Consider the following 14,307-nt stretch of genomic DNA (forward strand, 5'->3'; position numbering starts at 1 on the left):
CAGCTAATGGTAAAATTGAGCTTTCAGGTTTTTCAGATAGTGACTTTGCTGGATGTGATAAAACAAGGAAGTCCACTTCAGGAGGGTGCCAATTCCTAGGCAATTGCTTAGTGTCTTGGCAAAGCAAAAAGCAAGCAGCTGTTTCCACATCCACTGCTGAGGTAGAATACATAGCTGCTGCAAGCTGTACAGCCCAACTGCTTTGGCTTCAGAATCAGTTACTGGATTTTGGTATCACTGCCTTGAAGACACCACTCATGTTGGACAGCCAGGCAGCAGAAAATATCATCAAAAATCCAGTTTCCCATTCAACCACCAAAGATATCGACATCAGACATCACTTTGTGAGGGATTGCTATGAAAAAGGTTTGATTTCTCTGCATCATGTTCCAACTAAGGATCAGCTGGCAGATGTGCTAACCAAAGCATTAGACACATCTACCTTTGAAAGCTTGATCTCTAGGATTGGCATGCTCAACATGGAATAACAGGCAAAATCCTGTTTTTCTATGAATAAAAGCATCAAAATGTTTTCAGAAAATCAAAAATCCATCCTTAAAAATAGCTAAAAATGAATTTTTCATTAAAATCCTAAAAGTCTGCCATAACCACCGATTGGGTTCAAAAGTCTGTGCTACTACAAAAGTCTGTCCACTGCTGAAAGTCATCCCCTGTTCTCCTTTTTCTTGATAACCACTGATGATCATAATCAATGTTGTCTCCACTGCTGATCTATCTACTGATAGTGAAAAGCATCCACTGTCCTCCATTTCCATTGTAACTACTGCTTTCACCAGTTGTTTTCACAAAAAGTACTATTCAAAAGTACTGTCCTTCACTTCACCAGGGGATGGCATGCGGACAGTACTTAGTAGTCAGACCTTTTGTAACTGCTGCCACGTCAGCATTCACTCTTCCTCCATAAAACCCCCTTTCAACACCCAAACAGGGTTTCACTGTCGAATTGAATTCTCAAAAATTCTCTTCTCAAAGCAGTTTTCATCAGATTTCTTCAAATCACTCCACAATCTCATTTTCGATCCTCATCTTCAAAATGACAAAATCGAAATCATCCGCTTCAAAAGGGGCCTCTCAAAAGGCTACCTCCACCGACATCCCACACAAACCATCGCACAATCTACTGGGTCTTCTCACAAAACCCAGCAATATCGATACATTTGATTCCATCCTTGATATTATCAACGCTTCAAAGTACAAAACTTTGTTGACCGCTGATGCACCAATTTACATGCAAACTCAGAGAGAGTTTTGGAAAAATGCCACCCTTGAAAAACAAGGAAAAGATGTCATAGCCATTAACTCTACTCTGTAGAAGAAAGCAGTCCGAATAACACCGCAATCCATATCTGAAGTCTTTCAACTCGATGATCTGCAAGGTATCCCTCTTCATCATTGTGTCTGCATACCCTCTCTCAATGAAGTTCAGTAAGGATGATATTGCGGTAATAAACCAAGGTGACTCGTTTCAAATGAACAGCTTAACTGCTGAAACATTTTCAAGAATGTCAACACCTTGTAAAACACGAGCAGAGGTGCCTGAGCAGATTTTAGCAGCAAACACTGCTCCTCAGGTATCTGCTGCTGAGCCCACTGCTCAAGGTGATCAAGGCAGCCAAACAACTGTCTTGAAATCCACACCTAAAAACACCAAAAAACCACAGAAAAAGAAAAATCAAAAACCCCCCAAACCTATCAAAAAGGCAACTTTGGAGGATGAGATACCAGAGCAACTGCCTGTGGTTGCACAAAAATCACAACAAACCACTGCTGCTACTTCCTCACAGCAGTTGGTAGAAATATCTCAACCTATACCTGAAACTCCTCCTGTATCTTCACAAAAAGAACAGGTTGTACACACAGGGTCACCACATCATGAGGCTCTGGAAGCACTCGTTTCCATCCTCCACAGCCCAATACCCGGGGCAATTCCGTTTTCTAAACCTACTTTCACATCCCCAATTCCACCAAACACCAAACTGCTGTTGGATGCAATTGATTTGAACCTAGCACAAACCAGTCCTTCTCAATCACCTGTTCATGAGAAAATACCTCAACAAGAGACTGGGCTTGATGTATCAATCTTTGCTAATCCACCAACACAACCTGAGGAGGTTACACCCCTTGAGTTACATGAAACTCTTGGTGGTATTCCAAGTGAAGCAGCCACTACAAGTGTTGAACCTACAGGTTTACACTTGGACAGTGGTTACATCCATAAGACTTCCTTGGAGGCAATTCCTTCTATAACACCTCTGTTATCTGCCAGTGAGTTTGTACTAACCACTGGTAACATCAAAAGATTATCAAGTATTGAAGGAAGAAGACCCCAGTACCAAGAAAAAAGGGCATCAGTTGTTGATGTTTGGAGTTCACTCCCTACTTCAACTTCTGATAAAACCACTGCTAGTGGGAAATCTGATGATCCCATTAACTTGGGTGATGGTTTAAAGTACCAAGAATTGACGGAACGTGTTGAAAAATTGGATACATCTGTTGCAGAAATTAAAGAAATACTGCAACAATTGTTAACAATTCAAAAGATGTTACAAATGAGCTCTGGAACCTCTTTCAACCTTTTCTCCATTAACAATTTTAGTTGGCCGAGCACCAACATGCCAAACATGTTCAAGAGCTCAAAAAGGCAATGGAGTCTAGGTTTCGGGATACAAACGATGACATCAAGGCTCTTAAGGCCCAATTACTGAAAACCACTGGCACTGCTCCTCCGACTGTACTTTATATTGATGACCTCCCTGCAGATAATGCCAAAAAAGGGGGAGAAAATCAAGGAGTGGACAAAGAAAGGGATTGAAAATGGGCTATATCTTGATACAGTAACAGGTGCAATGCTCAGAGATATTTTGCCAGATGGTAGTAAAAAGGTTGATGTTACCCAGAATGCACTTGATGATGCTGTCATAAGTGTAAAAAGGGATAGAGCGGCAAAGGCCTTGTCAAGGTGGAATGAGGAGAAGAAAGCTTTCATGAAGCTGAATGCGCAGGGTTGTTCTGGTGAAAAGGATGATCAAAATCCGATTCCAAAAAGAAATCTTACTAGAAAAGTAAGGAAACCCAAATTCACACCATCCAGCCTTCAAAAGCACACTCCAAAATCACTGTCCAAAAGCCACCAACATCAAACCTCCACCCAAACAGTTGTTACAACAACTGCTCCCACTCAAACACACACCACTTCAACACACACCATCACCACTGCCTTACCACCACCATCTGTTCCTGCCCTAAAGCAGAAGACAGCAGATGACAAAACATCTGCTGTAATGACAACAGTGGTTGAAACACCAGTTGTTTCAACAGCTGTTAGTCAACCACAAATCACTGATTCACCCAAAACATCATCTGCCCTCCCTAATATAAAAAGGAGAAGGGTTGTCATATCAGATGATGATTCTCCATCACCACCACCAAAAGCTTCAAAATCCTAAGCACTTGTCATAGTTTCAAAACCCATTCCTCTCTCTTCAGCTCAACTGTACAAACCCTTACCTCCTGCAGGTGTTCAATTTCCTCTTGAACTTGTAACAGTCAGAGAAGAAATTAAGTCCTTCTACTATGAGGATGACCCTGCCAAAAGGAGCTTGCCATCGATTGAAGGATATCCCAGGCCAACTAATATTGAAGAATACTTGAAAATCAAGGCCAAGCAAGCAGAGGATATCTCAATCAAAAATAAACAAGGGAAATCTGATAGAGAGTATCAACAAAACTATCAGTTTCTGCTTACACAGGTCAAAGCTTTGGAACAGTTTGCAAAGAATGTATGTCAGCAAATCTCAGAAAAGGCATATGAGTCCTTGAGAAAAGACTACATTGAAAACATCATGACCTACAAGACATACAAGGGGGAGAAGCACATGTTCAGAAACTGGACTATTCCTGAGCTTGAAAAGGAAGTAGCCATGATTCATGAAATGATCAAGAATAAAGTCAAACAGACTCCCCCAGAAAAATTTAAAAGGGTTGAAGCTGATAAGGCCTTAGAGCTGAAGAGAATGAAAGAGGAGCTGATAATTGCTGAATATGGGTCAAAGAACTCTGTGTCTAAGTGGGGAGAAGCGAGGGTCAGGGCCACCTACAAGAGTTTGGAAGAGCTAAGGAAGAAAGATCCAAAAGCTCCACAAAAGCCTGACTACTCCAAAGCAGAGGTTTCGAAAGGATCATCAAGGCCACATCTCAAAAGAACCACTGCTTCTGCTGGTACTGCCATCTACAAAAGAAGGAGACAAAGCCAGTTAGGTTCTGAAACAGTTCAAGAGATTCTTACTGGAAATGCCGTTGTGAAAACGGGCACGTTGCTAATGTTGAAAGAAGAATTTGAACTGGAAAAATCTGCACATACTGCTCAGCCAGTTATGAATAGGCCAGCCTCACCAAACTCCTCAACAAATAAAAATCTCCCAAGAAACCCATCTCGCCTAAAAATACAAGAGTGGAAAACTGACAAACAGTACCACGTATTGACTATAGTCAAGGCAGATGGCGAAGTGAAGAAATTTACAAGGGAACAAGCTCTTGGCCTAAGATTTGAAGATTTGCAGGATCTCCTTGATCTTCCACTTAGCAGGGATGAAGATGATACAGATGCCTTAACCTTCAAACTACAATTCAAAAAGGCAAATAAGGGAACTGTTGTTGAGGCAATAAAAATCTACAATGATGGAGAGTTTTGGCATTATCTGTTCCAGGGGGAGATTGTTGGGATTGAACCCTACCAAAGGAACAGATAATAAAAGCCCAAACTGGATCACATCAGTAGATTCAAAATAAGCAGATGTCTGGTTGCAAGTCTCTCCCCTTGAAAGTGGTTTCAACATCTGCTGACCTCCTATCTGCTGATCATGCAATCTGCTGACCTATAACTGCTGACCAAGACAAAGTCTGATAGAAGAACTAAAGCTCTGCTGCTCAATCTACTGCCTTGGTTCAAGCTCTGCTGATCATGACAAGTACTGCTGGGTTCACAGAAGTGGAAGGATGCAGCAACAGTTTATGTTTAGTTTATGCATTGAAATGTAATATCAGTAGTTAGCATAGCAATGTTTGTATAGATCAGAGGTTAGAGTTTGTTAGGAGGTTAGATGTCACTTTCATGGTGACGTCAGCTTTGATGCTCGGTGGTTTGCAAGTGCCTATAAATAGAACAGTACTCTGTACTATTCTGTTTAGCTCATTCACCATATTCTTTCTGCACGAACAAACACTGAGCTCAGGCTGAGGGGGAGTTTGCATATCATACACACATTGTAATCAGAGTTTAAAAATAACTTTAATCATTTGATTCAGTGTTAGAAAATGTATTATTGATAGCATTTCTTCTGTTTGATTGTGAAAAGTTTGGTTCCATTAAATTCCGCTGCACTACTCTTTCATTTGTTCATCTAATATCAAACACAAATCACAATCAATCCAAACTCAGATCCTAATAGTCTTCAATCCTTGGCATTTCCTTCTCCACATCACCTATGTAAGTCAAATACGCCTTACATCCGTGTAGTATAAATTTACGGGCTTCTATCATCGAACACACCATGGGATTACAAGTCTTTTCCCCATAGATGATGACACGCTTTCCGCTCGGAGACGTTAAGTGTATCTCCTTACGTAAGCATATCACCTTGGCGTGGTAGCGAGACAACCAGTCCATTCCAACTACCACTTGAAATTCACCCATAGACATGGGTATTAGATCAATGGAGTATTCCTCGCCATCGATATTCAGTTTGCATTCCCGACATACATCACAAACAATAAAACTTTTGTTATTACCTACTTCTACTTCCATCGGCATAGGCAATTTGGTTAATGTAAACAAAGGGTTTTGAATAAATCTATGAGAAACAAAAGACTTATTCGCACCCGTATCGATAAGACACGCGTAAGAACAGAATTTACAGTAAATATACCTGTAACCACGTCAGGTTCCATTTTTGCTTCCACAGCAGTGATTTGGAACGACCTTGCGTTTGACTTTGGGGTTTCATTTTTGGAGTCAGCACCCTCTTTCTTTCCTGTCAGTTCCGGACATTCTGACTTTTTATGACCCGGCTGATAACATTTATAGCACACCGTCACTTTGTCTGGGCAGTTTGAAACCCCATGCCCTGTTTTGCCACATGCAACACAAGGTTTGTTCTTAAAATAACATTCACCTTTACGGGCGCGTCCACATATCTTACAACTTGGGGAACCTCCTTTCGCATTTCCCTTCTTCGAAGATTCAGCTACCTTCGACTTCTTTGCGGGACTCGGGTTTTCATCCAAGGCCCTTCTCTCACCTCTTTCAACTTGCCTTTTCAATTCAATCTCGTGCTCCCACACCGCATTGATTATGTCGGTGAGGCTTTCGTAATGTGAGGGAGTCATAAACTCCCTATATTCGGCCCTAAGCATGGTATGATTGTAATAAATTTTCTGTTCTTCGGCTTTGACCAACTCATCACAAAACTTGAGTTTATCCATAAATGTCCCCGTAATTTTATCAACGGTTTCACCCTTTTGCCTCAATTGCATGAATTCTTCTTTTATCTTATTGATTACCGCCTTGGGGCTATGATGTTTGAGAAATGGTGTTTTAAAATCTTCCCAGGTCATCGCCCTCGTTGCTTCAACACCCCTTTCATTTCTGAGGTTGTCCCACCAATCCTTGGCTTGGCCTCTAAGTTGGCCAGTTCCAAAAGCCACGAAGTCGCTTGCATCACAGTGTGTTCGTTCAAAAACACCTTCGATATCGCTTATCCACCTTTGACAAGCAATTAGATCCACCTCTCCATTGAAGATCGGGGGTTTACACGCCATAAACTTGTTATAAGAACAACCTTTCTTTTCTTTGGACTTACCTCTATCATTGGTAAGATCTTCTCTTAGTTCGCCTATCTTTTCCTCCATAGTTGAAAGTAATGTATTTTGTAGTCTTTCTATAAATCTTGGTAGGCTAACTTCAATAGCCCTTCCGACTTCCTCAGAGATCTTTTCTTTTAACTCGTCGATAGTGAGGGATAGGATATTGTTACTAGCACCTCCCGACATCTTCTTACTGAAATATAAAAATAATTCGATAAATAATTCGTTCAATCATTCTCATACTTTTTCATGAGAATTCATACTCACTATTTGGCCAAGTATACAACTTGCCTTAACCATTTATGCTAAGTGTACTTCCCAGGTTCGAGTATATTATTATACTCCTCCCATACACATTAAATGACTATTCTTTCTAATCTTTCAATTTAGAATTTACTTCAAATAAATTCTTACCGGATGTTGATCAAGCCTTGAACCGAACACATTTATCTTTAACCTTAGCTCTGATTACCAACTTGTAACACTCTACTTTAAGAAATATAAATTCTTACCGACAAGATAAGACTATTCATTATAAACATCAAGCTAAACATTTACATAACCTTAGTTTAGCAATTTCTAGATTAACCAACGTTCAAAAACAACATTAGGATACACAAGTATTCCTTTAATTACATAAGTTTTACTAATGACAAGTATTAACAAAAGTAGCGGAACATGATCTTGAATGTGTTCGGTTCGGAAGCTTTGACTTGACCATCATCCACGTGCCTGTATTACCTAAAAGCTGAAAATTTTAACAAACATTAGTATTACGGTCCTTAAGAATTGGCATAAACGAAACTACGCTTGAAAACGGATCCGAATAACTAAAATATACCAAACTTATCAAAAGTGACTGGGCACTACCGTAGCTTACGGTAGCCACCGTAAGCTACGGTGGCCACTGGGCAAAACTTGGCTGCCGTAAGGCAGTAGAGAACCGGCGTAACACTTTTATTTGCTACCGTAAGTTACGGTAGCTTACGCGGCCCGCTTGAGACTCATCTGCAGCCATTACTTTGCTGTTTTGGCTGTTTTGACCCGTTTTTTCTCGTTTCACACTTTTTAAAACATCAAATTGCAATACGGGACATTCCAAAGTATCTAGTGAAACGTATAGTTTCTTGTTTTCAATCCATTAACATTTTCCTAACAGGAATTGTAATGAATATGCATCATTTGATGCATAATCAAACTTGTGGAGATTTATTCCACATTTTAACCAACTTTACCCTCTAATTCATTGTTCCCGAAACCATACGGACGAGATATTACTTTGTATCCAGGTAACCCATCTTCGGGTTCTTTATGTTCAACACTCACGCTCCCATTGCCGGTTTGCGTGTTTAATACATTACCACCCATCACCTGGGCTTATAGTCTACGGATAAGGTACTCCCATTACCCGGTTTGTACCTACCCTTAATAACCCATTTGGTTTGTCGTTATGAAATCCATATTCAACAAACCAAACCACTTAAATCTCATATTCTAACTTACCAACTAACATCAATAACGAAAGACTAATTAACAATAGTAACGAAGCGATAGCTACGTACCTTAAAGCTTTCCTTTCAAGCGAGTGTCCGCACTGGCTTGACTTCCCGACGCCTCACTCGTGTTGCCTAAAATACACAAGCCAATTATCATTAGAACCTTCCGGCTCATAACTTAAGCTTGTTAACTTAGCCAAACACCACAATTAGTGTCTATCAACTTCTTTTAGGTGTTTTATCAAGCATCTTATGTGCATACTTCACAATTAGCCATATCATTCTTGTTATTGAAGTTTTCTAACCACAAAAACCCATATTTAACAAGTAGAATGTTTACTATCCCCTTTTTATATCAAATTTCTGATTATAACTTGTTCAACATCATTATTTACCTTCAGATTTCATGAGTTCCGATCTTGTACATCAAAACCCATTTGTTCATACTTGTGCATTCACTAAATACCTAATCATGGCATTTGTTCTACTTATGTTTATCAAACTGGTTTAGAATCATGTAGATTTCACTACTCTTATCATAATTTCAACAGAATTTTACCCTAATTGAGCATCTTAGATTTCATCAAGAACTCAATACATATGCATACATCAAATTCTCAATATACCATGTGAAGATATGAAGTTATAGACTCTAATCCAGCTTCATGCATTCAGAATTGTTTGATTTAGGGGCTGAATCTGATGGAATTGATCAAGAACTAGGCTTTGGTCCCTTTTTCTTTCCTCGGGTCACACACACCCACACGTTCGTATATGTGTGTATGTTTTTTATTTATTTTGTTTTATTAATAACAAGTTTCCCATTTTTGCTAAATCAGCCCCTCAAGTTATATCTATTAGTCTAATGTAAATCAAACTATCATCTTTCTTTTATACTATTTAATATATAGTATTTTAACTATTAAATATTTTCGGGGTGTTACAACTACCCAAAGTGATTCGACTATTCACAAGGACTTGTGGCACACACTTTGGCTTTCAGGACTGTGCTCTCGCCTCGACTTTGGGCTAATGACACGCATCCTTCCAGTTACAGCGGTACTTCAAGTCGTTGGAGTCCGTCGAGGCTTTGGTGAGGGCTTTGTAAAAACCAAAATGAGAACGGAACAAATTGTCAAGGTTCGGGTTTCAACCCTGACTTAACAGCTTAGTTCCTGTTTTGATAAAATAGAGAAGAAAATGTGCGTTAAGGTGTGGATTTCACTCCTGATTCAATGCAAATTCTCGTGTTTATAGTAAAATGCGGGTTAAACAAGTGATTTAATCGAGAGTTTGCAGTTTTCATACCTAATCTCGATCTAATCACTCGTTCATTTTCGAAAATAGTGCAGTGCAACTTCCTTAGGAAAGGCAGTGTGATAGTATAGCGTGAGTGTGAGTCGATCGAAAAATAGCCATAAGCTCGTACGGAACCCCTAACGGGTTTGTACAAGGCGGTCTGTTGGTACTTAGACTATAGACTAGGTCGTTTCTAAGACATCGACCCGGACTAGGTCGTGTCTTGCCTAATTCCCTATAGTTATGGCTCTGATACCAATCTGTCACACCCCAACCGATGATGGAAACATCGGGGCATGACACTGAGCGAAACAGATTGTCCAGGAGAATCCATAACAACTATTAGATTACCAAATCCTTAATGTCAATATCCCATACTACTAACAGATAAAGTAAAAATAGTTATTACAGACATTGTTCTCAAAGACAAATTATCCATTCCGACTACTCAGATTTCATTAAATTGTTTGATTCTAAGACTCCATCCTAACTTGATTCCCACATAGCAGCAATACATCCTAAGCACCTGTCACATACATTTAAGTAGAGGTTAATACACATAGTGTAAAGGTGAGCATACAAGTTTTGATAATAATAATAGAGTTCGAAATAGTTTACGCATAACCAGCATGTAACATGTACAAAGTAAAGGCAAGTAGGTTATCGACAGGGAAATATGCACAGACGTGACTGTGAGTTGTAGAATGCGCAATACATATCCCCACTGGGACACGTGAAGTAAAGCCCTTAACAACCTTTGTCCACGACAAGTGCTGAGTCGAAACTATAGTACTATCGTTGCTAAGGTGTCAGGCAATAATCACTGTGTTAACATAACATACAAGCATTCATCGAATAACACGTATCATGCAAAAACAGTCAACGTATAAATAGTGCTTGCGTTGTGTGTAATTTGTGATTTAGAATAAGTAACGTATGTAACACCCAAAAGTAAGGGTTCGAGTATACTCAGAGATTGTGTTTAACAAGTAAACACTCTTTTGGATTGAAGGGAGCGCTGGGAGAGATTAGCCTGAACAGTTAACAATAGCATAAACGATAAGCGGCGCGTAAAACGGTGCAAAGTGTGATAAGTGTCGGATGGTAATCCGATCGGATGACAACCCGATCGGATGGCCACTCGATCAGATGTCAATCCGTTTGGATGGTCATCCGATCGAATGGCCATTCGATTGGATTAACATCTTGTTTGGTAAGGATGTGTTTGTGTATGATGGCTTTGAAGTTTTTGTTGTAGCATTTTGAAAACAGAGAAGTATCTCTACCCTTCAGGTCGATCGATCGAACGACGTTTCAATCGGGTAACGATCCGATTGGTAGGACACTTAGTGAGAACACGTTCACAACAGGGTTGTCACTCGATCGGATTGCAATCCGATCGGGTGGCAATCCGTTGATTATGAAACATGTTGAAAATCGTTTAAGTGTTAAAGTTCCAAACGTCACATGGTTGGATGGTAGCTCGATCGGATGGCCATCCGATCGGACAGTAATCTGTTCGACGTCCAGATACCTTGAAAGTTTGAATAAAGAGTTTAAGTGTGGGACCAAGTGTAAGCCGATCGGATGGCTGTTCGATCGGATGGCAATCCGATCGGACGGCAATCCGATCGGACGGCAATCCGTCCCAAGGCCTGATCGTCTTTGACCCTTGATTTTTTTGAAGGTTTTGCAGTTTTGATCGAGACGGTGTGATGACGTGCTAAACAATGGAAACCCCACCTTGACCCAAGCTACCCGATCGAACAGGAATCACCCTAGTCTGATCGGTCAACTGTTCGAGACGGTTGTTCATGTTTAACCCGAAATCGGTTGTCTCTTTGATAGAACTCAGATCTCGAGCCGATACATCACTAAGAAAGAGTAGTAGATCAGAACGAGCTTTGACTCTATCGGTTTTGAGTGCATCGAGTGTAAAAGAGTTGAAAGAAAGTTGGAAAACCATCTTTCAGTCCTTTTAGCCATGAATATGTGTAGATCTATACGAAAATGTTGTTTAATCTCGTGGAATCACTCAGATCTGAGTTGTTCTTGGTGGAATGAGGCCAACACTTGAAGTTCCTAAGAACTCCATGATGACATCATCCTAGAACATCTCAAATCCATTGATTTCACGGTTAAAAGTTAAGATTCAAAAGAGAAAATGATGAAGGTGTGTGTGTAGATCATAAAATACAAGATTTAGGTTGAAAACTTACAAGAATCGCGAGGAATCGAGAGAAAGGATAGCTTGAGTGTGGCTGGTCGAGTGGAGAGCTGTCACATCACAAATGATGTGACAGGAGGGTATTTATAGAGTTTCCAAAAGAGAAAAGTGCACTAGGGTTGGATTGGCCACCGATCGGATGGCGGCTCGATCGGATGGCAATCCGATCGGATGGCCACTCGATCGGGTGGGCCACTCGATCCTGGTGTCCGGCGTGCTGAGTTTTGTCGTTTCGATTCGCGTGTTGAGTGTTGCGATGCGTTTCGAGCGAGCAATGCGATAGATTAATAATAAACACACAAATACTATATCTAACATACAATCATCATAAATAACTGGCGTTTAGCGGTTGCGATTCGATTGCGATAGAGTTGCGATTGCATTTCGATTCCTCGCGATTCTTGTAAGTTTTCAACCTAAATTCCCCTCTCAAAAAGAAATCAGCATATAGTGTTATATACCCAGGGGGAGCATTAAGAGCGGTACAGTTGGGTGCCGGAAACTGGACTCCCCAATTGGTAGAAAAACCAAAGTTTTTAACCAGGTTATTAAGCTCCTCCTCCTTCCAGTTCATAACTGCTTGGTTTGGTCCCTGAGGATTCTTTGGTTTGTACTTCCTTTTCCGGGCAGTAGCAGCTTTTACACCGGTAGACATGTTTGAAAAATGAAGATGGAAGAGGAACTAGAGAGAGGATTTAGAGAGAAAACAGAGTTCGTAATTTGAAAATGGAGAGAAAAGTGGTGATCGGGTGGTAACTGCCTCGTATTTATACCCATCACATTTAATGCGATGGGTAGTGGACCGTCAGGGAGATAGAAAGACGCCCAGTCAGACGTTGACACGTCAGAAGAGAGAGGAAGAAACGCTGTCTGTTCAGGGCGCGTGGCCATCACGCGATTGACAACGACGAAAAACGTGCACACCCTGGGAAAAGTAACAGTACACACCCCTAACAAGACAACCACCTCAGACGGAACATCAGTCACATCAAATGTAATCTCCACAGAGATGAAAAATCAAAAACTTCCCTTAGAAGAAACCCCCCAAATAAATCCTCATGTGCAATGCGCTATTTTGGTTCAAAAATTGCAAGTCACCCTCGTGCGCCATGCGCCTTTTTGGCTCAATTTTACAACTCATCTTCATGCGCCATGCACTATTTTGGCTCAAAAATTGCAAGTCACCCTCGTGCGCCATGCGCCATTTTGGCTCAAAATCGCAAGTCATCTTCATGCGCCATGCGCTATTTTGGCTCAAAAATTGCAAGTTGCCCTCATGAGCCAGGCACTATTTTGGCTCAATTTTACAAGTCATCTTCATGCGCCATGCGCTATTTTGGCTCAAAAATTGCAAGTCACCGTAGTGCGCCATGCGCCTTTTTGGCTCAAAATTGCAAGTCACCTTCATGCGCCATGCGCTATTTTGGCTAAAATTTTGGAGATCATCACCTTGCGCCACGCGCCGTTTTGGCTCAAAATCGCATACCAACGCCACGCGCTGTACGCCATTTTAAGTCAGCCCGGCACGTCATAGAACTCGCGCGATAAGATACAAAATTCAAAGAAAATCAAACAGCAAAAAAACAACCCTTATGAGTCCAGAATCCCTCCTAAATGATTAACTTAACTAGAAGACACACTGGACTGGGGGGGGGACTTGAAGAGGTATGGTCCCAAGTCTATATACACATGGCAAGGACCACACAAATTTTTATTCAACATGGCACCTACATCAGCAAACCGCATCTAGAAGCTTCTAGAAGCTTCTGGAAGAAATCGCAGGTGACACCAAAGATGCTCCTCCAGACAAAAAGGACAATACGTGTCACCAATGGTAGGACGCCACCTGGACCTACAGCACGATCCTAGGACAGTCCGACAGCTGCTGATACAATTCTCCTATCTGGACAAATAACGGTGCGCCACGTCACCCACTACTCTGAGTGCAACAGAGGGGACCAAGAGGATATTCCTCAAGGTCGGACAGCTGGTGCCCAGTAGCAGCTGGCAAGGCCTCTCCTCCCTCCTTCATCCTTCGGCTATAAATAGGACAGTCCTCCTTCAAGTTTAACATTCTGCTCTCTCTACATTTCACCTACAACACACACGATTTTCCCCTCAGAACAGTACTTATTTTCACGCCGGAGGGTGTTCACAAGGAGAACCTCCCTATTCTCCTCCTTGTGGCGAGTCATCGGTGTTTTATTTTGTAGGAAGCCAATAATCAGCGAGTGGAGAAGGAGATTGAACCCCATACACGAGACGACCAAGGTAGTTAGCCTAAGTGTTAACCAGTGTTTCATCACTCCCCAAAAAAAACTTCCGTCGCTTTCCTTCCAATTTTGCTAAAATACCCGCGGGAGCTTTAAAGATGGAGAAGTAGTAAATGAGCAACGCTTCCAA

General features: G+C 41.1%; 1 protein-coding gene across 1 annotated transcript; it reads right to left on the reverse strand.

The window, feature by feature from the left end:
• Positions 1–1,624: 1,624 nt before the first annotated feature.
• Positions 1,625–7,068, reverse strand: LOC118481039. The gene is made up of 2 exons (XM_035976124.1): positions 5,946–7,068; positions 1,625–1,659 (listed from the first exon to the last, which is right to left on the reverse strand). The coding sequence occupies exons 1-2, from the start codon at positions 7,066–7,068 to the stop codon at positions 1,625–1,627; spliced, it is 1,158 nt and encodes a 385-aa protein (XP_035832017.1).
• Positions 7,069–14,307: the final 7,239 nt, after the last annotated feature.

Source organism: Helianthus annuus, chromosome 8, assembly GCF_002127325.2.
Source record: "Helianthus annuus cultivar XRQ/B chromosome 8, HanXRQr2.0-SUNRISE, whole genome shotgun sequence".
NCBI lineage: Eukaryota > Viridiplantae > Streptophyta > Magnoliopsida > Asterales > Asteraceae > Helianthus > Helianthus annuus.